Here is a 26,199-nt window from a genome sequence, read left to right on the forward strand (position 1 = left end):
CTGCTAAAAGCCTTAAATCCCTGCCCGCTACAACCTCGCTGGACGGGGCCCCATACTGTAATCCTCACCACCCCCACGGCAGCCAAACTTCTGGGACACGAGCCCTGGTATCACCTAACCCGGCTCAAACGAGCTCCCCTGGGTCTCCCGGAGACAGGGGTGGCCCCGGCCCAGGTCCCTCCTCCCAATTACTCCTACCGCTCCACCCTCACGGGGCCGACCAAACTGACCATCACCCGAACCCCTCTGTCGTCGATCCCAAAGTAATTGAGGGACCACATCCCGATATCCGATGCTGACCTGGCATCACCCGCTGTGGCTGCTAACAGTCACAGCTCTGGCCATACTTTTTGCCATTGGAGCGGCCGCGGCCCCCTGCGATTGGTCCTCCACTCTTCGACTGTCCCTGGCCCTCACATACCTAGCCATCGGCTTCCTACTCCTGGGGTGCTATTCCCTTGGGACACCCTGACCTGGTTACCAGCTCCATCCCTACGAGACCCACGAGGCTGGTTGTCTGCCACACCCCCTTCACCCCAACCTCAGAACAATGTGGGGCTCTCTACTCTGGGTTACTCTGGGGGTACTGGGGGTCCTGGAAAAAGGGGGGCACACCAACCAAAACCCCCACCAGCCTTTTCAAGTCACCTGGATCTTAAAAAATGGAGAGACCTACAAAGAGCTAAACCGGACCACAGCCACCCAACCAAAAGATAAGTGGTGGCCAGACCTATACTTTAACCTTACAAAGTTAATCAAACAATCAGGATACTCCAAGTGTAGGGTCAGGTCCCTCGGGTTTTATGCCTGCCCGGGACACCAGCGGGGAGACATAAAGACCTGTGGGGGAATGTTGAGCCGCTACTGTAAATCCTGGGGCTGCGTCACTTCCAACGATGGGTACTGGAAGTGGTCGGTGACCAAGCCAGACCTGATCAATATGTCCTTCACGGGTCCTCTCCCGGAATCAGATTGGCAGGGGCAACCCTCCAACCCAGGGCAGTGCAGCGACCAGGTCCGACTATCATTTACACAGCAGGGACGGACTGAAAATAGATGGATTTCCGGGCTGTCCTGGGGAGTAGTGATATATGATACCTATGGCACGGGAAGCAATAGCGCAACGTTGTATGTCCAGCAAGTCCTGCAACCCGCCCAGACCCATGCTGTGGGGCCCAACCAGGTTATTTCACCTCCCCGCCCCTCACCACAAGGGACAAACGTCACAAATGTTGTGACCTCGCCTGCCCCTACCCCCTCTTCAGCTAACCTGGACAGACCCACCGGAAACCCAAGAACCCCTGTGGGCCTTGATCAAAGAAATCTACGGGGCCCTCAACCACTCCAGTCCTAATGCGACCCAATCCTGCTGGCTTTGCCACACCTTACACCCACCTTACTACGAGGCCGTGGGCTTAAATGCCACCTACAACTTATCCACTCTCTCCAACCCACCGCAGTGTTCTTGGGGAGACCGCAAGGTGGGCCTTACCATAAAAGAAGCATGGGGTTCGGGGACCTGCTTGGGCACAGTTCCTACGGATAAACAAACCCTATGCGCCCAGACTGACAATGACACCAATTTCACCAATAAGACCTACGCCATACCCGAAATCGGGGGGTGGCGGGTATGCTCACAGACTGGGCTGACACCCTGTCTCCATTTGGCCGTCTTCGACCAGAGCAGGGACTTGTGTGTCATGGTAGTGGTAGTACCCAAAATTACATACCACCCAGAAGAGGTCCTCTGCAACTTTTGGGACCGAGACACCCCAGCTCCTAGGCATAAGAGGGAGCCCGTTACAGCTATAACTCTAGCAACGCTGTTCGCCCTGGGGGCAGCCGGAACGGGTACGGGCATTGCTTCCCTCACCACGCAACATCAGGGCCTGATCACCCCGAGAGTCGCCATTGATGAAGACATCGCACGAATGGAAAAGTCTACGATGGCCTTAGAAAAATCCCTAACCTCCTTGTCAGAAGCGGTGTTACAGAACAGACGAGGCCTAGACCTGATCTTTTTACAACAAGGGGGCCTCTGTGCACCCCTCAAGGAAGAGCGTTGCTTTTACGCAGACCACACAGGGGTGGTGAGAGAATCCATGGCCAAGGTAAGAGAAGGACTAGAGTGCAGAAAGGGAACGGGAAGCCCAGCAAGGTTGGTTTGGATCATGGTTCCAAAACTCCCCCTGGCTGTCCACCCTGCTCTCGACCTTAATGGGACCACTCATAATCCTCTTGTTGCTCTTAACTTTCGGGCCCTGTCTCTTAAATAAGCTCTTGACCTTTATCAAACAACGGCTCAACACGGTCCAGCTGATGGTGTTGCGACAGCAGTACCAAGGGCTTCCAACAAACACTCTGTGACAAAATTAGCGGCAGACGCTCCCTGTCATCCCGGCCACACCCTACCCCTCGCCGCCCCCGTTCAGCAGGAAGAAGCCAGAGAGAACCGGCGCCCCTTGTCCTATAGCAAAAAGGCCGGGATGAAAGGTCGGGCATGTTGAGGCATGCCCCAGAAAAGTGCCGCAGACGAGTTCCGGAGGCTGGCTAAACTTCCGGGGACCGACCCCCTGCAGCCTGGTCGGATCAGGAGCCAACACGGAGCCCGTGGACACCCACTGCCGCTGTAGCCCGCGCTGTCTTCCTTATATAGGAAGACCTGGCTTGGCTATAAAGGCCGGCCCGGGCTATAAACCCTCTCCCCACCTCTCATACCTCGCAGACTCCCTTTGTCTCCTCGCTCACCCGCCCCTCCCCGGGAGTTCTGCCCGAGAGCGCCCGCCCAATAAAGGCCTTCACCAACGGTCCTTAGAGGTGGCTCTTTCTTCCCGCGGCGTTTTCTTTTTTTTTTTTTTGCACTCTAATCCTAGGTTTATTCAACACAATTCTTTTACTCTACACAACAAAGTACAAACACAAGATCATCTAAAACGCTACAAAGTTACAAAACTCAAAACAAAATTTATAGTACTGACTGTACAATAAAAGCTGAAAAAGCAATGTACACGCTGCCAAGGTAACCAGTAAAACCACCAAGAATACCAACACAGTGGAGTTGGGGTGGGGGTGGGGGTTCTGTGATGACCTGGCAGAGCTGGCTCTTCAACGATTTCAGAAAGAGGAGTCTGTGTGTGTGTGTCCTTGCACACAACTACATGTGTAAAGAACCATTCTAGGCAGATGATGGTGGTGGGGGTGGTATTTGACCCTAGAGGTTAGAAGAGGACTCCGGCTGGGCCAGGCAAACAGGAGTAGCAGTTGCCTAAAAGCATGCCTTTCCTGTGGGACCCCCCAGACCGGCCCCAGGCCACCTGTGGAATGGGAAAATGGGCTCCCAGGCTGGGGCTGTCCCCACACCTGAAGCCCCTTGCTCACCCCTGCTGGCTCTGCCACTAAACTCTCAGGAACTAGAAACGTGGAATCGCTCTAGCTAGAAAACTGGAGGGCATCTTTACAAGCACGACCCCAGACCCACAACACTCCTGCCGCTGGAACCCCGCCGCCTGGGGAGACTGATCGCTGCCTCCACCTTGAAGCCTGCCCCGAGGGAGGGATTTCCTCCCTGTGACCCCTCTGGAAACGGAAAAGAGCGGTGGGAAGGAGTCGCAGGGGCGGAGCTCCGAGCCCCGCCTATCGGGAGGAGTTGCCCGCGGCGTTTTCTAACAATCAGGTCCTGCTCTCCTGGGCGGGCCCACAGCCAGGTTCCACTGTTCCTCGTGTTTTCAGTCAAGCGATGTCTGTGTTTGGCAGCCTGCCATGTGACCTTGCTCTGACCGCTTAGGACAGGCTCTTGGTATCAGATACTTTGACTCTGTCGGGATCCACTGGAGTCTGGCAATGCTCCTGGGTCTGTGCCGTTTTGTGGCTGTTACGTGGGACTTGAGTGCAGTGGGCACTTGCCTGCTTTCCTTCCTTCTTTTAATGTGTGTTATGTTGCTTTGAATGAGTGAATCAGCCCCCTCTCCCCAGGCGTTGCTGGATCTGATTAGTGCATTAACATAGATCCTCTTACCTGGCAGATTACTGTGCCTGTAATCGCCTCCTTCACACCTAAGCTCTTAAACCTCCTGCCTGCGAGCCCTGCCTTAACCATGCGCTTCCAGAAATCATGGACAGAAGCCAGTCAACATGGAGGTGGTCATGGCGGAGCCCGACCCCCTTCCAGGGCAGCGTGCTCGTCCACAGGGGAGCCCGCCCCCTCCAGGGCAGCGTGCTCGTCCACAGCGGAGCCTGACCCCCTCCAGGGCAGCGTGCTCGTCCACAGGGGAGCCCGCCCCCTCCAGGGCAGCGTGCTCGTCCACAGCGGAGCCCGACCCGCTCCAGGGCAGTGTGCTCGTCCACAGCGGAGCCCGACCCCCTTCCAGGGCAGCGTGCTCGTCCACAGCGGAGCCCGCCCCCTCCAGGGCAGTGTGCTCGTCCACAGCAGAGCCTGCCCCCTCCAGGGCAGCGTGCTCGTCCACAGCAGAGCCTGCCCCCTCCAGGGCAGCGTGCTCGTCCACAGCGGAGCCCGCCCCCTCCAGGGCAGCGTGCTCGTCCACAGCGGAGCCCGAACCCCTCCAGGGCAGCGTGCTCGTCCATAGCGGAGCCCGACCCGCTCCAGGGCAGCGTGCTCGTCCACAGGGGAGCCCGCCCCCTCCAGGGCAGCGTGCTTGTCCACAGCAGAGCCTGCCCCCTCCAGGGCAGCGTGCTCGTCCACAGCAGAGCCCAACCCGCTCCAGGGCAGCGTGCTCGTCCACAGCGGAGCCCGCCCCCTCCAGGGCAGCGTGCTCGTCCACAGCACCAGCAAGGGGCCCGTCCGCCCCGTGCTGCCCACACGCCGAGGGTAAGTGCTGGCGAGCTCACGTACCTCCCGTCCGGAGCCCGCCTGGTCCGGGTTCTCACCACCTGCAGAGACCTTGCGGTGCCGCCGGCCGCCCGTGTGCCTGTCTGCGCGGAGGCCCTGCTTCCTGGGTGCCCGCGGCAGGGCCTGCAGGTCACCCCGGCCGGCCCCTCTGTGCACAGGGCCTCTGCTGAGGCCGGAGGCCGTCTCCCCCTGGGGATGGGCTCTGTCCCTGCAGGCTCTGCTGGCCTGGAAGCCTCAGGAGAGTCCAGGCTTTGAAGTTTTTGGGGGGAGAGCTTTGGGTTTGTCATTTTTAGCCACAAGGAGCAGGCCCTGCTTTGTAGACAACCAGGAAGTCTGTGGGTCACGTGACACATCGTGTGTCCCGGGAACTCTGCCAGCACGCCCTGGGCGCTGCGCGCTGACGGCATCCCGGCCCAGGGCCGTGGACTGTCCTATTCTGGACGCTTTGTCCTGCAGTGAGGTCAGTGTATAGGTCAGTCCGTCCAGAGCGTCTCCCGCTGTAAAGTGGTAGAGCCTGAGCATTTGGCCTGTGTTTTCAAGACAACACTCTTGAGTAAACAGGTTTAGATTCCAAGAACGGTTTTATTTGTTAGCCAACTTATTTATGTGAGTAAACGCTCAGTATTGCCACTAGGTTGCTTAGGATCAACTTCAGATGCAGCGTCAATAAACATATAGGTCCCTTGTAATACATTTACTTTTTAAAAAGCAGCAGTAGAAAAGGAAGGACACGCCTGCCCGCCCGCATCTCCCCGGGCCAGAGCAGGCCCTGGGGTCTGGCTCGCGGGCGGGTGAGGGAGGACAGGCACTCGCGTTATTGCTGACGGAGCAGAAGTGTTGGGGGAAGAAAGGTCTGCCCAGCAAGTCTTCAGAATCTTTCTGAAAACAGTAACTGGGTTTTGCTGGAGTGAGTCTTGCCCATTGAATAGTGAAGGAAAACCCCTCTCCTGACGGCCTGTGGCAGGTGGGACCTTTATGGCTGGAGTCCAGCCGTCCTCAGCTGAGGGCTGGCCCTGCAGCGCCTACGGCTCAGGGTGGCAGAGACCCCTGCGCCCGTGTCTGCCTCGTGCTGCCCTTCGTGGGGTCCAGCATGGAGCCTGCCGCCTGGGGTGCGCCGGCCCTGGGCCCCGGCCCCGTGGAGCTGCAGGCTATACAGGGCGTCTGCGGGCGCCCTGGCGGCGCTCTGGGTTGTGGGCCAGGGCCGGGTGAGCCTGGGGGCCTCGCTTGCACTGCAGAGTGGGTTGTTCTCTGGTTTTTAAATAGAAGTGGAAACACTGTGTTTTCCGTTTTGGCAAGAGCCAAGCAGCAGGTCCCTCTCAGAAAGTAGCTCCTCCGTCCGACCTGAACTTCAGCCATGCGGTCAGTACTGGATGGGCCGGGACTACCTGTCGGTGGAGGTGTGGGACCTGAGCACGCAGCGCCGGCCTGTCGAAACCCACCAGGCGAGGCCGTGGGCGCCACCGCCCTGACCTTCCTGTGCTTCCATAAGGTCCACGAGTACCTTCAAAGCAAGCTGTGTTCCCGCTACAACAATGACTGCATCTTTGACAACTCCAAGTGCTGCTGGAATGGCTCCGACAGGTGAGGCCTGCGTGGGGACCTGGCCTTCCAGGGGCAGGGCGGGCGCGGGCCCGGCTGCCCAGGGTGGACACGGGGGGTCTGGGCATGTGTCTCTCGTTGCTTGCAATTCCTTGCCAGTCTGAACAGCAAGCACAGTGCTGGACTCACACTGGCTGTTTCTGAAATGCTCAGTGGATGATAATTTCTTATTTTCTATTATTTTCAAGAGGAGTGAAAGGAAGGAGGTGAGGAAGCTAGTGTGGGTGGGATGGCCTTTGCTTTGGGAACAAGCAGAGGACAAGACCCCAGCATGCTGCCGTGTGGGGATGCCAGTGCGGTGGCTGGTGTGGGCCCCGCTCTGACGGGGCTACGGCCGTTTCGATGCTTCTGGTCGTCTGTGGGCACGTGCCTCAGAAGTGACGACCGTGCTGGTTCTGCCTAGAGGTCTGTGTTTAATAACATTTGAAACATCTCCTCTCATGAGATGGGAGGAGATGCTCCGTGGGTCTGTGATCGGATTGTGTGCCGTGTGGGGCTTGCACGCGTCTGAGCCAAGGACCTCCCAGTGGTGGTGAGGGGCTGTTAGACATCCCGAGGCGCCCTGCGGAACAGGCCCTGGGAACTGCTGAACCGTAACGTCGCCATCCTTTGTGCATCTGGTTGAGAGTAAAGAGGGCGCGGCGCTGGCCTCGGGGCCTCAGCTGGACCCGGGAGCCAGGAGCCCAGGTTGGGGGGAGCCGTGACTCTGGACCTGCAGAGGTTGGCTCTTGAGACAGACACCCTCGGGGTCTGTAGAAGGCACCCACCTGCGTTAGACGGGCCCCAAGGGAGACGTGTGAGAGAGACCTTGAGCTGGGGTGCATCACGTGCCGAGATTTGTGGCCACGAGCACGCCTGTGTGTGTGGTGATGTGCGGAGCACGCCCAGCAGGCCTCGCCAGGCACGTGGGGCGCGGACGCGTCAGGTCTGCATGCCCACTCTTCACAGGCTGACGTGCCCCGCGTGGTGGCCGTGCCCGGGGAGGGTGTGGCGCCCAGGGCAGAGACAGGACTTGGCCCTGAGGCCTCAGCACAGCCGCCTGGGCACCGTCAGAGCCTGTGGGGGCCCCGGGCCTGGGCGGGCCGCCCTTGTGGCGGGCTTGGTGTCCGGGCAGCACGCAGAGCTCGGGGTCCCCCCGGCTTCAGAAGGTGGAAAACACAGCTGCGGCCCGCACTGGGACCCAGGTCCAGAGCCCTCACGAAATGCTTTCTCAGCAGACCCGCTGAGGCCATGCAGGATGCCCAGCCCCCACGGGGGATTTGCCCTTCCCAGGGCACCAGGGCCCAGGATTTCCCCGGGCTGAAACCCATGAAACCGCAGCTCACCGACGCAGACAGCCAGGCACGCGTAGGGAAGGCAGTGTACACAGGCCACCGGAAACAATAGAACGTGGAGCCTGAGAGTCCAGCTGCGGGAGTCACGCGCAGCGGAGTACCCGGGGGGCAGGAAGGGGCCAGGCCGCGCTCATGGACACGCACATGGCCCCCACACTGGGAGGGGACCCCGGCCGCGGCTCAGGACGGGAGCTGCGTCCTGAAAGCCCACTGTGGATTCAGCGCGCCTTGTGCAGCTGAAGAGATCTTGAATTCACTGAAGATGGGAAACATTCTAAGGAGAAAGTCAAGGTTTATACCTTTTTCAAAAACACATTAATATAATTAAAAGTGTAAATTCACTACTTTTTCCTTTTTGATTCCGTTGTATTTGTTTTTACTGATACAACTGTGTATGAGGCTCAGTCGTGTCACCGCGGTTGTCCCCTGGCCGTTAGGATCTTTGGTGTCTGACGTCTGAAGGTGACCTGTGCAGCGGTAGGGTAGGCGGTGAGCCGCTTCACCTGGGCAGCGGGGCGGGGTTCCTCGTGGCTTACAGGTCGTCGTCTTTCACGCGGCACCTTCCTGACGGGCCCTACCACAGCTTCTTCTGGATGTTCAATAGGTCCGCCCAGAGGGACGAGACGCTGGAGGCCCCCAGGGAGAACGGCCGGCCCCAGGCCAGCCTGCAGCTTCGCAGGGTGTGTGCGGGCAGGTAGCGGAAGGGCGAGGTGAGCGTGGGCAGCCTGGACCAGCAGGAAGACCCGACACACGCAGCACGCGGCTGAGAGAGTCATCGCCGCGGCCGCCACCAGCCGCCTGTGCACCTTCCAGACGAGGTCAGCTGCGGCAGCAGAGGCCCCGCGTCTGCAGAATCGCGCCTGCTCGCTGGCGGAGCACAGGTGGCCGCCTCTCCTCAGAGAAGCAGGGACGCCCTCCTGCCTCAGCGCAGACTGCCTGGGGTTCCGAGCGGGGACCCCGGCTTCTGCTCCGGGGAGGGGAGCCCTGGGTGTCGCTGCTCAGGTGAGAAGCCAGCTGGAAGCGGAGTGACAGGCAGGCCTCGAGAGGCCATGTAATGTAGATGTCTTTATTTAGGTCTGAGCCTGCCTTCCAGATTAGAGACCAGACACCCACACCCCAGAGAAGAGTCATCAGGTGCAACCTCTCCAGCCAGCCGTCGTCCTCCTCTGCCGCCAGCCGGGCCTCCACCCGCGCGGCTCCGTCTGCCACCCGCCCACCAGCCTCGGCGACTCTGTGTCCGGAGGCTCTCAGGCAGCTTCACTCCGCCGCCCCTGTATCCACTGTCACCCCTTCTGGGGCAACCGCTTAATAAATGCAACGCACTGTAAAGAGTGTTTTTAAGTCCAAAATAAGCATTGTCTTTTTATTTGCTTTCATTGCACATAATGAAATTATGCAGAATTAAGACTTTAAAACTCTTTTATCCTTCATTGACAGAATGGTGAAACGTGTGTAGTGCTTGAGGCTCTGAGCGTATGTATCCCCAAAGTTCTGTAACATTTGTTTCTGTAGAACTGGTACCCCTGACCCACCAGGTAAGGACTGGACAAAGCCTCAACAGAGAGAAAATCGCAGGGAGTAGTAACAGAACCGCTGCCGAGAAACCAACTCGGGGTTTAGAGCACACGACAGATGCTCTGCAGTTGAAGACTTTTGTGCTTTTTCTAAAATTTGTTTAAAAGGACTAGGTGCGGGGTGGGGGGATAACATACTTTTTTAAAATGTTAAAATTATAGCCTAGATTTCACACTTAAAGGCAGCGAAAATTAAACCATTTTAATTTCTGTCACTTGATGGTTTGTTTTAACAGTATGTTCTTTGGTATCAGAAATCAAGATTTCCCCCACCCCCCAAAAAAAACCAGAGGTAACAGTAAGTCACTGGAGCTTGCTCTGTGGAATTCCACCCTGGAGCCGGGGCCCCAGTCTGGGGGGCGGGCGGCTGGGCCCATGCGCTGCTCCTGGAGTCGCTCTGGTGGAGGAGGCCCCATCAGCGCACATTTCAGTTGCAAATTGAGAACCAAACATATTAGATGGGTGCAAACATATTAGCGGTTTTTGCATTGTTGAAATTTACCGTTTGATACTGGAATACATCCTTAATGTGGTTATGTTATATATCATTTCTTGCCTTATGTTTTTTTGCTAATGACTGACCTGCTGTGTATTTTATATTTATTTGAGACTAGGGAAATGATGTTAGACAAAAAGCAAATTCAAGCAATTTTCTTATTCAGGTTCAAAATGGGTGAGAAAGCAGCGGCGACAACTCGCAACATCTACAGCGCATTTGGCCCAGGAACGGCTGACGAACATACAGTGCAGTGGGGGTTCAAGATTTGCACAGGAGACGAGAGCCGTGGAGATGAGGGTGCAGTGGCCGGCCATCAGAAGTTGACAACGAGCAATTGAGGACCATCTTCCAGGCTGATCCTCTAAAACCACACGAGCAGTTGCCACGGAATTCATTGTCGACTGTTCTACGGTCATTCGGCATCTGAAGCAAATTGAAAAGGTGAAAAGCTCACCAAGTGGGTGCCTCGTGAGGTGACTGAAAATTTAAAAAATGGTCGTTTTTTTAAGTTGTCTTTCTTCTCTTACTGTATGCAAAACTTACGAACCACTTCTCGGTTGGATCGTGACGTGCGATGAAAAGCGAATTCTATTCAGCTGGCAATGACCAGCTCAGTGGCTGGACTGAGAAGAAGCTCCAAAGCACTTTCCAATCACACTTGCACCAAAGAAAGCTCAGGTCACTGTTCGGTGGTCTGCTGCCCCCTGACCCACGACAGCTTTCGGAATCCCAGGGAAGCCATCACATCTGAGAAGGAGGCTCAGCGGATCAGTGAACACCAAAACTGCAACGCCAGTCAGCGCCAGTCAACAGAAGGGCACAGCTCTCCACAACGCCCGACCGCATGTTGCACAACCATTGCTTCAGAAGTTGGACGAGTTGAGCTATGAAGTTTTACCTCATCCACCATACTCACCTGACCTCTCACCAACAGACCACCTCTTCAATTAGCTCGACAACTTTTTGCAGGGAAAACATTTCCACAACCAGCAGGAGGCAGAAGATACTTTCCAAGAGTTCATCAAATCCCAAAGCACAGGTTTTTATGGTATAGAAATTACTTATAATGATTTATTGCTCCTTGGAAGAAAAACTATGACCAGCCTAGGTCGCATATTAAAAAGCAGACATGTTACTTTGCCAACAAAGGTCTGTCTAGTCAAAGCTATGGTTTTTCCAGTGGTCACGTATGGATGTGAGAGTTGGACTATAAAGAAAGCTGAGCAATGAAGAATTGATGCTTTTGAACTGTGGTGTTGGAGAAGACTCTTGAGAGTCCCTTGGACTGCAAGGAGATCCAACCAGTCCATCCTAAAGGGGATCAGTCCTGGGTGTTCATTGGAAGGACTGATGTTGAAGCTGAAACTCCAGTACTTTGGCCACCTCATGTGAAGAGTTGGCTCATTGGAAAAGACCCTGATGCTGGGAAAGATTGAAGGCAGAAGGAGAAGGGGATAACAGAGGATGAGATGATTGGATGGCATCACTGACTTGATGGACATGAGTTTGAGCAAGCTCCAGGAGTTGGTTATGAACAGGAAGGCCTGGCGTGCTGCAGTCCATGGGGTCGCTAAGAGTCAGACATGACTGAGTGACTGAACTGATTGATGACGATTTAAAATTCACGGTCTGAAATCAGTTATTTTTGCACCAACCTAATACACTTACTTTAAAGGTAATTCTTGTACTCTGTGTTGGAAGTTCACAAATCTGAGATATTGAACAGTTGTCTAAGTATCAAGTCAGCCCTGGTCCTTAAGCAGTTCTGGAAAGATGGGGTTGTACATATTTGTTTAGCTATTGTAATAAATTTCCAATGTTTAACTAGATTTGTCCTGTGTAATTGGACAGTTTTTTCCATGTTTCCTTCAAGACATACTTCCCACTGAACAAGAAAGCAGCCTTCTACCCCTCAAAGGGCCTTGTGCTGGGGTGTGCATGGCCAGGCGGGTGTCCCCGTCTTGGGCTGACAGCCCTCAGAATTGCTCTTGAGGAGTGTGTAATCTAAGAGATGTTCAGGAATTTCTCCCGTGTTCTTTGCCGGTTGACACTCTGACTCCATTTAAGCCTTTTCCCCCCCTGATGATGTAAAACTCCTGGTTCGTTGGACGCAGGTTCATGTGTTTATCTTTGGCTGCACCGCGTTAGTTGCTGCGCGTGAGCTGTCTCCACATGCGTCGAGTGCAGGCTCAGTAGTTGTGGCCCACGGGCTTCATTGCTCCACAGCATGTAGGGTCTTTCCAGACCAGGGATCGAACCCATGTCCCCTGCGCTGGCAGGCACATTCTTAACCACTGGACCGGTAGGAAAGTTCACATTCTCCATAGTCAGGTTCCCATGTTATCACCGACTTGAATTAGTCACTTTTGCAGTAAATGAGGCAGCAATGTGGGCGCAGGAGTAGGTTATTCAGAGCCCCCCCCCCCCGTGTTCCCACCCCCTCTCCTGGTTACACCCCGTCCGTGGGGACAGCCGGGCTCACTCACTTCTGGCAGATTCATCCCAAGTCTCTGGCACAAATGAGCAGATGTCCACACTCTGGCTCTTTTCTGCATGTTGTTCAGGCGCTCAGTCATATCCGATGCTTTGCGACCCCGTGAAACTGCAGCACGCCAGCCTTCACGGTCCTTTACTGTCTCCCAGAGTTTGTCCAGATTCATTTCCGTGGCATCGGTGATGCTGTCTAACCATCTCATCCCCTGCCACCCTCCTTTTGCTTTCAGTCTTCCCCAGCGTCAGTCTCTTCCAACTGGTCAACTCTTCACATCAGGTGGCCAAAGTATTGGAGCTTCAGTATCAGTCCTTCCAGTGAATATTCAGGGTTGATTTCCTTTAGGATGGACTGGTTGGATCTCCTCACCATGCAGGGGACTTTCATGAGTCTTCAGCACAATCCAAACGCATCAGTTCTTCTGCATGAACAATATAAACCGTTTCACTTGCACACACTTTGTCACTCAGCCTGCAGTTAGGGCTCTGCAGCCTCAGCCCTTCCCCGGGACAGCTCAGCGGGGGACGGGCCCGCCACCCAGCTGCCCAAGCTCTCCGGCGGGCCTGCTCACCAGCTGGGGGAGGGGGGCTAAAAGCCGGGCCTCAGAAAGCCTGGCCGCTGCTTACAGAACTGGGGACACTGGGATGCTTTCCCACTGCCTATTTTATGCTGGAAACCACGTGGTACTGCTTCAGGGACCCGTCACGTTCCGCCAAGTCGTCACCTTCGTGCACAGGCATTGTCAAGTGCTAAACCGGAAGTGGCCCAGACACGTCGCTGAAGGTGCGGCCCGCTTCCCACCAGGGGGGCCTGCCTGCCTCCTCCCCCAGCGTGACCCCAGTCTGCAGGCGGGCCAGCAAGAGGCTAGTCAGCAAACAGCCAAGCACAGGCTTGAACATCCTCTGGAGGCTGTGTGAACTGGCTATTCAGTCAGTAAAATGGACGACAGTGTGATCTGCGTTAACGGGAGGGGGTACGTGCTGTCCTCCTGCCCCAAAACGTGAGAACGCTCACACACACAGTCCTACAGCTTAACTGGGCCAGACACCCACTGTAACATCAGTGACGGGAGAGAAGCTTCAGGGAGCCTGGCAGTCCAGCTGTGCCTGCGGCAGCATCAGTCAGCGGGCAGCTGGGAGAAAGGATACACAACCTGAGGGGGGGTGGTAGGAACAGAAAAATAATCCCGCCAGAAAACAAGAGAGAACCAGGGTTTTAAAAAACGAAACCAAAAGGAAGTTGGTGCAATCAGTCCTGAACTAAAACTGGTGTTCCAGAGACTAGAGGGAGGATACCCTCAAGAGCTTACAACTCCCCAGCCCTGGGCACGTCCTCCCGGCCTGGCTGCAGAAAGACGCCTACCGTCGCGGCCCGACTCACCCATGCTCTCCAAGTGCGCTGGCCTGGGGACCCCTGGCCTCCAGGAGGCCCCGAGCGCAGCCTCAACCGCGCCCATCACGGTGAGACGCACCCCCGGCCAGGGCGGGTCAGCGCGACGCAGGCTTTGCCTCTTTGGGACCAGTCGTGTACAGAAGCTGACGCCTCGCCTCCAGATGGAAGGCCTGCGAGCTACCTCCAAGGTCAGCATTTAAATATAAACCACGTTTTTAAAAATTAGAATGTTACATTTATTGAACACAAGTGGAATTTAGTGTGGAAAAGTGAAGCAAATACACCAGCATTTATTGATACAGTGTATGAAAGGGCATCCTTTAACACCCAGGCAGTGGGGATACACCTGGCTTCACCAAGAAGCTTGTGTGCCGTTTGGCTTTAAACCGCATGTTAATACCACAACCAGGGGTTTGGCAAAGATTTATTTTTTCTCTATTTCCAGCCTTTTAAAATAGACAATAGCTTAGAATGAAGCTGATACTAAGACCACACAGAAACTGAACACAGACTAAACTCAGCAATCCGGAGACGCGAGGAGACAGTGCTTGTCCAGTGGCTGCGGCCCGGGGTGGTGCTGACAGCCTCGGGGGTCCGCGCTGTGACGCCCGACGGCCCGGGGTGGTGCTGACAGCCTCGGCGTCCGCCCTGTGCTGCCCGACGGCCCGGGTTGGTGCTGACAGCCTCGGGGGTCCGCCCTGTGCTGCCCGGGGCGGGGACGGCTCAGCGCGGCCCGAGCTGCTGCAGCCTGGATTCGACACGCGGCCAGTGGCTGCGGCCCGGGGTGGTGCTGACAGCCTCGGGGGTCCGCCCTGTGCCGCCCGACGGCCCGGGGTGGTGCTGACAGCCTCGGGGGTCCGCGCTGTGCCCCCCGACGGCCCGGGGCGGGGACGGCTCGGCGCTGAGGGCCGTCTGCAGCGGACGGACGCGTCCATCGGAACGTCTGCCGCGGGAGTAAGGCCACGTGTTGATTTAGGTAAACCCCTCAGGTAGTCCTTCTAGCATCAGTAGTATTCCTTCTCTCAAAATAGTGTTTAATTCAATCACGGTTGCAGGTAATTCGTTAAAATACTACATACAACATAGCTATCTTAAAATTATTTATACTTTGATATTTATAACATCTGAATAAAGGTTACTACCGAATTATTACAGTAGACATTAATCAGTGACATGCTTGTCGCTCGATCCCTAATGTGGCTGCGGGAGAGCGAGGTTTAGTGTCTGTTTCAGAGTTAGGAAGGCGGCGCCGACAGAAGAAACGACGCGTGGGGCGCCGCCCAGGATAACAGCTGCTTCCGCGCTGTGCGCGGCGCGGGCACGGCGGGCTGAAGCTGCGTCAGAACGTGCTGGTGGACGTGGTCAGGCGCCTCCCGATGTAGATCCTGGCAGAGAAAGGAGGCGGTCGTTAAAGGGCGTCCTGTCTCCCTGGGCGTGCGCGGCTGAGACAGCAGTGGGCTGGCCCGGCTCATCTGCCAAGGGGACTGGCTGGCAAGTCACTGGGCACTTGTGTTTCACGCCGACCAGCGCACGCCAGCATCCCATTCAGAAGAATCCGCTTGTGCTCGAACGCTGTGCAACGCACACACTCGGCACACACGGACGACTCCTGAGCTGAGAGGCTCCCCCTCCACTTTCTGACCTGATCGGGGTCGCCCGCAGGAGAGCTGACGGCCCCGGGTCTTTCGCACATCTCACAAAAACCACTGCCGCGCAGGGGCGCGCCAGGGACCCCGGAACTTTCCGCAGGGGCGCGGGGGGAGCCCGGAACTTTCCGTAGGGGCGCGGGGGCCGCCCAGGAGGGGGCGGCGGGAGGACACCAAGGGCCCGCAGCCCAGGGGCGTCTCCGGAGAGCAACGGAGGAGACTGGACAAGCAGGCTGGATCCTGGCCCCCGGGAGGTCAGGGGGCAGACACACCTGCGGAAATCCATCCCGAGATGAAGGCTGAAGCCTAACCCCGCCCGCCCCGGAGGACCTGCCTGCTGGTTCTGGACAAGGCTCCCTGCGGGACCCTGACAGCCCGGCTCTGAGAAGGACGGGTGGAGACAGAGTCTGCGCTGTGCTGAGAGGGGGAACCGGGGTCGGCTCAGGCGGTGGGGGAGGGAGGACCGGCGCCGCCTCTGCCACCTTCTCAGAGCCCGGGGGCCCCAGCCCGCGTCAGAAGCCCGTCCTGACAGCCAGCGGCCCAGCGGGCTGCCCAGGAGAAGCCCATCCGCCCGCGTCGGGACCAGGGAGAGCCGCGCCCGCCCAGACAGAGGCGGGGTGAGCCCCAGGAGCAGCTCTGGGCTCAGGTGCCCACGTCACAAGGACGGGAGCCCTGGCCGGTCTCGCTGCCGAGCGGCTCTGATAGGCACACACGCGGCCAAAGTGGTGGACTCGCCTGCAGCCGCCCCCGAGGAGGAGCTGCTCTGCCTCTGCACCCGCACCTCACCACCAGCGCCCTCCACGTGCGGACCGCCCCGGGGCCTGCCCCGCTCCCCCGCCTGTGCCCGAGGCCGGCTCGGCCCCGCGCAGCGCCACGCACCCCAGCCCGATGGCCAGCAGGTGGGACAGCAGCAGTGACGGCAGGAAGACCTTGAGGAACTCCGCGGAGAAGATGCCACCCTTCTTCATGACGCTCGTGTTGCGCATGCTGAGCGTGGGCGCGCGCTTCGGGTGCTTGAAGAGCAGGAACTCCCTGCGGGGAGAGGGCGGTCAGCGGGCGCCGGCACCCGGCCCCCGAGGCCCCCGGACACAGACTCACTTGGCCGGGGGGACGTTCTCTGGCCGACTGGACCAATCCCAAATCCAGTCTGAGTTTTTCTTAAGGATGCTTTCGACCTCTTTCCTCCTCTCCATGAAGTCTTCCTCGGACTGCGGGGAGATGAAGTCGGTGAACCTGCTGCCTCCACTCCAGGAAGCTCACCGCCCACCCGAGCCCGCGGCCCAGCCCCGCCACACCCCCAAGAAGGGCCCGCCGGACTCCAGCGGCCTGAGCTGCAGGCACCGCCCCTGAGAGGCACTGGCCAGCAGGAACAGACGTCCACAGAGACTCCGGCTGTGGTTCCGGCTGTAAAAGGAAAGAACGGAGACCCCCTAAAGGCCCCCAGCAGGGATGTGCCTAAGCAGATGGCACGCCGCGCAGCGGTGAGAGCAGATACGCCCACGTCTGCAGAGAGGAGACCGACCCCGATGTGTACCCCAGCTTCAGTGGCCTTCTTAAAAATGCACGTGTTAGTGATAACACACTAACTGAAGAGCTGTAAGAAGCTGCATTTCTTTGAATTTTAAAAACGCTGTACCTAATGATAGAATTCCTCTTTAAATTCGGGGGCAAATTATGCAAACACTCTAGAACGCGGCACCAAAACCAGCCAGCCGCCCGGACACACAAAGCCGGGCTGGAGCCGCGCAACCGTGAGCGGCGGGCAGCGCCCCGGAGGAGCCCGAGTGCAAGGGCTGCTGACTCCCTGAGGAGGGAGAGCCTGGGGGCGGCCGGAGGGAGCAGGGGGACCAGGGGGCACTGGCCGGAGGCTCGGTCCCCACAGCTCTCACAGGGAGCCGGGGGTGGGGAGCCTTTCCCTCCTCCAGGGGATCTTCCCGACCCAGGGGTGGAACCGGGGTCTCCTGCATTGCAGGCGGCTCCTTTACCAGCCGAGCCACTAGGAGAGGTGGGCCCCCCAGGTTCCTAGATCCCAACACACCCCTGAGCATCACAAGGGGCGGCAGGCAGGGAGACGGCCTGGCAAGGCCGCACGGGCCCGACCCAGGGCTACAGAGAGGCAGCTCGGGGCCACAGCCCACCCTGCTCTCGTGGACTTCCCCCGAGCAGGGGCTATGCCCCCCCCACCCCCAATCTCAGAGATCCATTAAAGGGAGGTCAGAAAACAGCGCAGCCTCAGTCAGCCTGGTCAGCTCCTAACCCGAACCACACAAGCGCTGGACACTGCAGACCGAGGCACGGTTTCCGGAAGCAACTAGTGCCTTCAAGGAAGGCACAGCAGCAGTGCCGTCCCCTCGGGGAGGCCCTGGGCAGGCCTCCAGCGACTCCAGACCCCCACGGACCCCCACAGCTCCCACCTCCCACCCACATCCCCCAGGAGGGCGTGTGGGGCCGAGGGGGCCCTGGCCACACACCCTGAACCAAACCGGGCCCCGCCGCCTCCAGTTCATCCTGTGAGGTGCTGGAGACACCCCCAGCCCCCACTGCTGAGAGGAGGTCTGAGGAACCGGAAGTCCGCTTTCGGGCCAGGTCACCCAGCAGCCTGTACCGACAGATCGCGAAGGCAGGCCGTGCACGCCTTACCTGGGAGCTGTTCTTCTCTCCGAGGCTGTGCGTGTCTGTCTCAGAAGCTCTGTTAGTGTCCTGGGGGGTCTGTGAGCGGGGCGGGCTTGGGGAAACAGCACACGGTCACCTTTCCATCAAGACACACAGACCCCCACATGGCAGACCGCGTCTCAGGGAGAGGAAGCGCTCCCACCAGCCCTGGGGGACCAGGGCCGCAGAGTCACAGCGGGTCCCCCCCCACCGCCCGCCTTCTCAGCTGAGCTCCTACGCCCAGCAGCAGCAGGGGGCAGTGGCCCCCCGCCCGGGCAGGCCCGCGGAGCCTGGCCGGGACGCGCATGCTCGCCCACCTGTCACAGTGAGAGCTCTTGGAGCTGCTCCGTCCGGATTCGTGCTGCGCGTCCAGCAGTATTTTTTCCATGTCGCCGTTATAAATAGAAACGGAGTCAGGAACACTGCTCCCACTCCCGTTACTGCCGAAGTGTAATTCTACCCAGGAGCCTGCCGGGGACGAGGGAAGGACAGGGTTGCAATTTTCCGCCCATCCCAGAGTCTGGCACTAAGATATCCAGCTCACCCCGTCTGTTTCGAGACATGCCGGAGACTGCCAGGGGCCCTCCGCCGGGAATCCGGTCGTAGCGCCCCCAGGCCCGGCTCGGGCCCTGTGCACAGTGAGCCTCCGCAGGGACGCTCGGGAGCCGCCCCCCAGACCATCTGCTCCATCGGCAGAGGCCAGTGCCAGGACTCTCCCCCACACCCAGCTCTCAGAAGAGAAAGGGCTCAACCAGCGCCTTGGGGACTTAGAAATTAAGAGAAGGTTTAATGTCCACATTCCAGCCTCACGTTCTGACCCTGAGGCCCCACAGATGGGTGACCGATTAACAAGTCTTAGCTTTGTGCCCCAGTCCGCCGCCGCAGAGCTCACTTGGTAAATTCACCGGGGCAACGGCAGCTGAGCCGGCAGGCCCTCTGCTGCCCCGGTCACCGGGCCGAGCCCCTCCGGGCCCCTGTGAGAGGAGGAGTCACCGGTCCCGGCGCCGCCGCTGCTCCCCGCTGGGTGCTGTGGAGGCTGACGTGGGGCTGAACTGAGGAGGAGAGCAGCGTGGCGACTCCACAGGAGGACAGGGGTGGACACTAGAGAGCTCCGGAGGCAAGAAGGTCCGCCTGCGGTGCAGACCGGAGGCCCACCCTGTGGCCCCACAGGGCGCCGCTGCCCACTTCTCCGCGCTCAGCTGCGTGGCCGCCGGCCACAGGCTCTCACGTCTGAACCACGCGAGGCGCTGGGTGTGGGGCGGGGAGCCCTGCTGTGCATCCGTGGGGGACCACCGCGGCCCCGGGCAGGAGAGCCGACCTCCGCCATCAGCCTGGGGACCAGCACTGAGACGCAGCCCCTGCGGGCAAGCGGGGTGGAGGGGCGGGTCATCACCGCGGGCGAGCGGGGGTCAGGTCAGGGGTGCGGGCGGGTCGTCCGGCTCATTCAGCGCTGCTGCCCTCTCAGGGGCTGGACATTTTCCCACAGGCTTGCGGGCCGTGGGGAGAGCTTCTTTTCCGAGTCAGCTGTTGAAACCCGCTCCTCTCTTCTGCTGAGCATCTTTCTCTATCTAGCTCAGTGTTCAGGACACGAGCCTTTCCTTCTTCTGTACACACAGGAGGGCTTGCAGGACTGAATCCACCCTGAGCGCCAGACCACCAGGACAGCCGGCATGAGCCATCCTTTGCTCCAGGAATGCTGGTGACCATGGAGACTGCCCTTCCATCCCGGTCTTCAGGTGAGAGGACGGCAAGTTCTGCTTTTAATTCCGTCAGGTCTGACGCCACGAAGGTCCGCCTCCCTCCGGGACCTGGCCCCCCACACCTGTGCCCTGACACGGTGAGCTTACTCTACGCGGCCGTCCGCTGCCCTGTCCACGGACAACACTGCCGTCCCCGCCCCTGCCTCTCCCGAGTCGGCCGCTCACACAGGTCTCCTCTGGGCCCAGGACCGTCCACGGCCGATCACGGGCCGGCCGATCACGGGCCAGCCTCCCTGGTGGGTGCAGGATGGGAGTGCCCAGGCCGGCGGCAGACCCCGGCCCTCCAGGGGCCCACCTCAGCGCTGCTCTGCACCCCCCGACACCTGGACCAGGCCCAGACCCCCGCCTCACCCCCTCCTCAAGAGTCCTGCCTGCCCAGACAGCTGCCTGCTACAAACAGGTCAGTCCTCAAAAAGGCAAATCCCAGGAGTAAAATGTAAACGTCCATCGCAGGCACCCTCCCACGGAGCCGCCAACCAGACGATCACCAGTTTCCAACCGAACGCACTGTCTTCTCTTCAGCCTCTCCAGCTTCCTCACACCGGCCTGGCCCACAGCAGGCGGGCCTGGTGTCCTGGAGCCCGGGGCCCCTGGGCACTGCCCACCCCCAGCCTCCGCAGGTCAGCAGAAGCGACGAGGCCGCCGCGTCACTCGGGCGACAGCCCAGCTCGGAGGCGGTGGCGGTCCCGGGGGAGGAAAGCCCTGAAGCTCACAGGGCGGCTCCGTGTGAACGCCTCCACAGCCCCCTCCTTCCCGGGGCGAGGAGACACAGCCAGCCCGCGCTCGCTGCGCCACGGGGCCAGAGCCAGGCCCGGGTCCCTCTCCTGGGCTCTGTGGGGCCCGCTTCAGGGCCCGGCTGCCCAGACCACCTTTGCGTATGGCGTCTGACGCCACCTCTGACATGAAATTTGGGGGGTGGGGGGCTTTCATATCAATAGCCAGTTTTCCAGCACCAACTGGCTGCCCAGCAATTTGGTTTTGACACTACCTGTAGGAGCTTCAGACCCCACAAGTTAAAGATCTCAGTTCCACAAGACTGTCCCCACGGTGGCCACCCCAAATGCCTGACAGACCAAGAATTCGGGTTCCTACAAGCCTCCCTCTTCAACAGTTCCCTGGGACAGGTCACACGAACGCCTTCTCAGAAGCGCAGGTGTGCAGGCAGCGGTGGGCGAGGCTGGTTCCCCGCCCTCTCCCGGCACCTCCTGTAACCCCACCTCAGCGCCCCTCCCTCCCCAGGCGGGCTTGGGGAGGGCAAGTGCTGAGTTTCCGGCCATCCCCACCCCACCCTGAGGTTACCAAGGGCCTCAGGAGTCCCCTCACTAGCACAGACTCAAGTGTTTTCAAAGATCTCAAGAAAGTCCAAGGGTTCTTAGACCCGAGCTCTGGATCTGGAACCAGGGACAAAGATTAAATATATTTTTCAAATTAAAATATAATGGACAAATAACACTGTCAGTCTCAGGGCTTCCCTGGTGGCCCAGTGGTTAAGAATCCCCTCTGCAATGCAAGGGACACAGGTTCAATCCCTGGTCCGGGAAGCCAAGGGTCCACACTCCACAGGAGAAGACACCTCGGGAAGAGTCCACACACTGCAACGAAGAGGAGCCCTGCTCGCCACAGCTAGAGAGAACCCGAGTGCGGCAACAAGACCCAGCACGGCCGCAGACAGAATATTCTTTAAAAAATAACACCACGATGAGCTTCAGGTGTATGTTTAGATTCCACTCCAGACTCCATGGAGATAAGCATGCTTTACGGAACCATCTCACTGAAAGTGTTGGGCATCCTTTAGAAAGACCTCTATCCGGGCTGTCTACCGCGGAGCTCTGGGGCCAGCTCAGAGGCTGTGATTCACTAACAGACCAGAGTTTATGATTAACCTGCAGTCATTGCACAGGGGAGCAGCTCCCTGGAAAATGAGGACAAGGGGCCATTAATCTTCTTTCACCTGCAGTTAAGATCACTCACCTTTCTAAGCAAGAAAGAGGGGTTTCAGGTTGCTTTGTTGTTATTTAGTCACTAGGTCGTGTCCCACTCTTTGCGACCCCATGGACTATAGCCAGGCTTCTCTGTCCATGGGATTCTCCAGGCAAGAATACTGGAGTGGGTTGCCGTTTCCTTCTCCGGGGATCTTCCCGACCCAGGGATCGAACCTGCCACATCCGCTGTGCTACAGGAGGGTCCTTCACCGCTGAGCCACCAGCGAAGCCCTCGAGCTGCTTTCCGACCTCAGATCACCTCCTCGGAACCCACACAGCCTGTGAGATAATCGGCCGCAGGAAGAGGCGTGGCAGTGCTGATCCCGGCGAGTCTCGCCCTGACTCGGGTCACTGGCCACCCTGACCCGTAATTCACACTAACAAGACACAAGGGCAGGTGGGCTGGGCAGATGAGATGGGCGGAGAGCCTAGGCCAATACCACATCATTGCAGAAGAGAAGGACAAGCCTACACTATAAGCCACTTCTTACTTTTGTTTAAAAAAACCTCCTGTGACCCCCAGGATACTTGGTCCCAAAGGAAGGAAAGACCACATCTTGAATGAGATGATTCGTGGGCCCCAAAAAGATCTGTACCAACAATGCTGTCCCGTCTTCAAGCTCTGGAGAGGCCACAGGAATGACCCAGACACATTAAGACCCGGCTGGGCCACAAAAGCCATTGATTCAGCTGACCTCAACTGCTAGTAACTGGGCACAAGCTGTGATCACATGTAGAGTGTTAAAAAAGTTCCCTGAGCCACTGCTCAGTAAGCTGGGTGGTTGACTAAAGCTTCCAGTTTACCCTAGCCTGAAAACAGATAATGACAATTGTCTTTCTTAACCTGTGGAGCCTTACCCTATCAAATAACCTCAACGCAGCACCCACACTTTCCATCCTGAGTATTCTGCACAGTGTTTCTCACAGTCCCTGCCTGCACTGTGAGACTCGCCACTCCTGGCCCCAGGCCAACATCCCTCTCCAGCACCCCCGGCAGAGCACCCCACACCCCAGTCGGGGACAAGAGGCTGCAACCTGGCTATGGAGGACCCCCTCTGGTGCCTCGCCTGTTCTCCAGCAGTCTCACCCACCCGCAGAAAATCCTGATTTGGAATGCTAGAACAGAACCCTGGTACCTTTACTCTGAAAAAACCACAATGGTGACAGTGGGCAGCCAGGGTTAAAAACTACAGGGGAATCACCTACAAGACTCGGGGGCCAATGTCCTGGGGTCTTTGGGACAGGTGGAATCCTGAGCACAGGCCTGGGGCAGCGCAGGTGCTACGCCTGGAGGCAAGGCCCACCCCCATCAGAAGGCTTCTTCCCCAGAGGTGGGCCTTAAGAAGTCCCCGTTTCTAAAAGCTTCTTGAGTGAGGTGGGACAGAACGAGAGGCTTGATCAACAAGTGATTTCAAACATAAAGTGAGGCAGGCGGGTCACTGAGGTTCCAGTGTCTGAACAGGACCCAGTGGACCCCCCTTCCGTCTTCCTGTCTGAAGCCTTCTGTCACCGAAGCCCGAGGAGCCCAGCACTCAGTGGGGAGCCCAAAGAGCCCCAGCTGCCGTCACCTGCCTGCCGCGTGCCTCGCCTCCCCTCTCGGCCTCACTGCGGCGGCCAGCTGCAAAGCACAGGGCGGGCCAGGATCCCGATGCCGGAAACCCCTTCCCTCTCAAAGGGCAGGACAGGAGACCTGCACGTTCTGTGCCTCTTCATACACCGCACCTTCGTCCACGGTGGGGGCCTGTGACAACACAACCCTCTGACTGGCTGCAGACAGACCAGCAGGTGACAAGGCGGGGGCCATCTCAGGGTAAGCCAGTGCCAGCTGATGGCACTGATCCCCACTCAGCACAGCAGGTGGGGGGGGGCGGCGCACCTCTGGGAAGTTAAGTCTCGCACCCCCTCCCACGATGCTGCAAGATAATACTACAAAACTTCAACCTCCCCCCTGCATGTTAGGGGTTGTTTATCTGAGAGAGGAAAGGCGTCCAGGACATCACGCTGCCCTTCAACAGCTTTAGCTAGAACGGACCAGACTCAGGGAAAGCATCTGGCCAGAGGAGGCAAGCAGAGGGGAGAGAGCCTTAGCCTTTGTCTTCGGGCTCAGCGACCAACTGCGCCCAGTTCTTTCCGAGGTAAACAAGAGGTAATCAAATCAAAACCGAGCCCAGGACAAGTGTCGGCCCAGCCACCAATCCCGCCCGGATTCGGTTTCCCAGGGCGGCCCTGCCCACGTGACCCCTCCCACACTGACCAGAGGCGCGAGTGCCCGGCTGCACGTACCCCAGACCGCGGCCCAAAGACTCCTCGAAGGTTTCCACTCACCGTGTAACCGTCTTTTTATAGAATACAGAAAACAGAGGAGCAAACCTTTTAACCCATGAGCTGGCACTCTGTGTTGCCAATGACTCAGCAGTTGGGTCTGCCAACCAAGGACTGGCGATGAAGCCGCTCTGGACACTGCGGACTCTTCGGACCAACGTGACCACTAAGGGAACACACCTCGCTAGGGGCAGAGCTGTCTGCTAACAGGACTGACTTAAAGGCGGTTCATCAAACGCTCTTTAGATCTTTTTTAAGGCAAAGATTCAGTCCCTTAATCTGTCTCAAAGAAAATAGCCCATGTCGAAATTTAAGAAGAGATTATAGGACTTTTAGGCTGTGATTGCGGTTTCACAATATACGACGAATTTGGCCAAGTCTTGCCGAGTAAAAATGCTGTTTTAACAAATAAAGAAAATAAGTGGCTCAAATTCAGGCAGTGTGAAGATTTTTAAATCTTAATGAACCTTTAAAATTCTCTACGGTGTCCACGGTCCTCTCCAAACCTTATTTACGCGCGCCCACTGAACTCTTGCTTCAGGGAATAAAGGTCGGCGCTCGGCCCCTCCTCCAGCCGCGGCCGGAGCGGGGGTCCAGGCCGCCCCCGTCCGGTTCCGGGGGCAGGTGTCCGCTCGCGGGGCGGCAGCTCGGCCAGCTGCCCCGTGTCCCCCGGCAGGCCAACCCGCGACCCCGCACGAGCGATCGTGAAGAAGGGCGCGGCCGCAGTGATCCCCACCGCTTCCCCTCAGGCCGCCCTGCCCCGAGCCCCAGACCGTGTCCTCCCGTCTCCCCGGGCCGGTGCCGGCACCGGCACCGGCCCCGGGCTGCGCCTCGGAACACCAGGCACCCGCGGGCTCCGGCCGCCCCGACGCGGAGACCCGCGCCCCGGCCGCCCGGGGGTCCTCTCCGCAGGCCGCCCCCTCGCCGCGGGCCCCTACCTGAACGCCCCCGACCCGGGCCCGGCCCCCGCTCACCGTGCAGGCTCTCCTCCTGCAGCCCGGGGCTCTCGGTCTGCGACATGGTGGCGGGGCGAGGGCGCCGCGGCCGGCGGGTCGGGGTCTGCGGGCGCGCCGAGGGAGCGCAGGTGCCAGAGCACCGCGAGCAGCGGACGAAGCGTCGTCGGCCCGCGGCCCCGACTGACTGACGCCGACGGCCGACGCACAGCAGATAAGCGGCGGCGCCGCCCATTGGCCGCGGGGCGGGGCCTGCGCGTGCGCGAGGCGCGGGGCGCGTGCGGCGCGTGCGACGCGTGCGCGAGGCGGGGGCGGGGCGGTACGGAGGCTCCTGAGGAGCGGATCGCGCGTGCGCAAGGGCGGGGGCAGGGCGGGGCGGGGGCGCCTGAAGAGCTGGCCGCGCGTGCGCAACCGGGGCGCGGAGGACGGTTCCGCGCGTGCGCAGGCGGGGCCCAGCGCGGGAGTCAGGCAGGTACGCGCGGGACGTGCGGGAGCCGCCTGGAAACTGAGGCGGCCGGCGGGCGGGGCCTGGCGGGGCGGCTCGGCCCGGCGATGCAGCCTGAGGCCTGGTTGCCGCGGAGGGGCCGGCAGGCTGACTGTAAATCTACCCGTGGAGCCAGGCGGGTACCTGTGGCCCGCGCCCCGCGCCCCTCAGACGCGGGGCCGGGAAGGCCCGGCCCTCAGCTGCGGTGACCCCCCGCCGTCCGTTAGGCCGGCTGCCAGTAGGACGGGCTCTGCGGCGGACACCCCGCCGCCCCCTCAGGACCGGCCAGGGGAAGCCAGACGTGACCAGTCACAGCCCCCAGCCCCGCCTCCGAGGGCCGCCCTGGGTCTGTGCAAACGTGGGCCCACGCTTTCTCCTGGGGTCTCCTTTCTGGGCGATGCCGCTCCTAAGGACCGTTCGTCTTCCCGGCTCTCTGTCCGAATGGAGAAGCGCCGGCCTTCTTTCCCCTGGACCCTCGATCCTACCAGCTCACCGTGCATTCACCAAACCCTGTCCCAACGCTGCGCTCTGCAGGAGGGGACGGCCTGGGTGGCAGCAAGCAGCACCCCGCAGAGGACAAATTAAAAAGACGCCCCCCGGACCTCCGTCTCCCCCCACCTCCCCGGCAGCGCCCCTCCCAGCGCCTGGTCCTCCTCCCCAGGGAG

The 26,199-nt window shown here is 59.2% G+C and overlaps 2 protein-coding genes across 8 annotated transcripts; one reads left to right on the forward strand and one right to left on the reverse strand.

Moving 5' to 3' along the window:
- Positions 1-3,655: 3,655 nt before the first annotated feature.
- Positions 3,656-9,362, forward strand: PPP2R2D (protein phosphatase 2 regulatory subunit Bdelta). Of its 3 annotated transcripts, none has more exons than XM_065923564.1 (6): positions 3,656-4,163; positions 4,717-4,825; positions 6,110-6,205; positions 6,336-6,427; positions 8,384-8,781; positions 8,854-9,362. In XM_065923564.1, the coding sequence occupies exons 1-5, from the start codon at positions 4,132-4,134 to the stop codon at positions 8,475-8,477; spliced, it is 423 nt and encodes a 140-aa protein (XP_065779636.1). In that variant the 5' UTR covers positions 3,656-4,131; the 3' UTR covers positions 8,478-8,781; positions 8,854-9,362. The 3 variants fall into 3 exon arrangements, with proteins under 3 accessions (XP_065779636.1, XP_065779637.1, XP_065779635.1); XM_065923565.1 differs by having other exon boundaries at positions 8,384-8,660; XM_065923563.1 differs by lacking the exon at positions 8,384-8,781.
- Positions 9,363-13,947: 4,585 nt separating this feature from the next.
- Positions 13,948-25,252, reverse strand: BNIP3 (BCL2 interacting protein 3). 5 transcript variants are annotated; one of them, XR_010661573.1, is made up of 7 exons: positions 25,036-25,252; positions 18,351-18,501; positions 18,022-18,106; positions 16,480-16,589; positions 16,261-16,413; positions 14,584-15,120; positions 13,948-14,533 (listed from the first exon to the last, which is right to left on the reverse strand). XR_010661573.1 is itself a non-coding variant. In XM_065923567.1 (6 exons), the coding sequence occupies exons 1-6, from the start codon at positions 25,115-25,117 to the stop codon at positions 15,075-15,077; spliced, it is 591 nt and encodes a 196-aa protein (XP_065779639.1). In that variant the 5' UTR covers positions 25,118-25,252; the 3' UTR covers positions 13,948-15,074. The 5 variants fall into 5 exon arrangements, 2 of the variants coding, with proteins under 2 accessions (XP_065779639.1, XP_065779638.1); XR_010661572.1 differs by having other exon boundaries at positions 13,948-14,320; positions 14,420-15,120; XR_010661571.1 differs by having other exon boundaries at positions 13,948-14,320; positions 14,371-15,120.
- Positions 25,253-26,199: the final 947 nt, after the last annotated feature.

Source organism: Muntiacus reevesi, chromosome 2, assembly GCF_963930625.1.
Source record: "Muntiacus reevesi chromosome 2, mMunRee1.1, whole genome shotgun sequence".
In the NCBI taxonomy this organism is placed as follows: domain Eukaryota; kingdom Metazoa; phylum Chordata; class Mammalia; order Artiodactyla; family Cervidae; genus Muntiacus; species Muntiacus reevesi.

What these genes read in the sequence shown, in the direction of transcription:
- PPP2R2D (XM_065923563.1), top strand. Translation starts at nt 4,132, where the DNA reads ATGGAGGTGGTCATGGCGGAGCCCGACCCCCT. An exon ending in ATGGCGGAGCCCGACCCCCT is followed by an intron (nt 4,164 to 4,716) that starts TCCAGGGCAGCG and finishes AGCCCAACCCGC; the next exon opens with TCCAGGGCAGCGTGCTCGTC. An exon ending in GTGCTGCCCACACGCCGAGG is followed by an intron (nt 4,826 to 6,109) that starts GTAAGTGCTGGC and finishes GTTTTTAAATAG; the next exon opens with AAGTGGAAACACTGTGTTTT.
- BNIP3 (XM_065923566.1), bottom strand. Translation starts at nt 25,117, where the DNA reads ATGTCGCAGACCGAGAGCCCCGGGCTGCAGGAGGAGAGCCTGCACGGT. An exon ending in GAGAACGTCCCCCCGGCCAA is followed by an intron (nt 16,414 to 16,479) that starts GTGAGTCTGTGT and finishes CTCTCCCCGCAG; the next exon opens with GGAGTTCCTGCTCTTCAAGC. An exon ending in CTGCTGGCCATCGGGCTGGG is followed by an intron (nt 15,121 to 16,260) that starts GTGCGTGGCGCT and finishes TTTCTCTGCCAG; the next exon opens with GATCTACATCGGGAGGCGCC.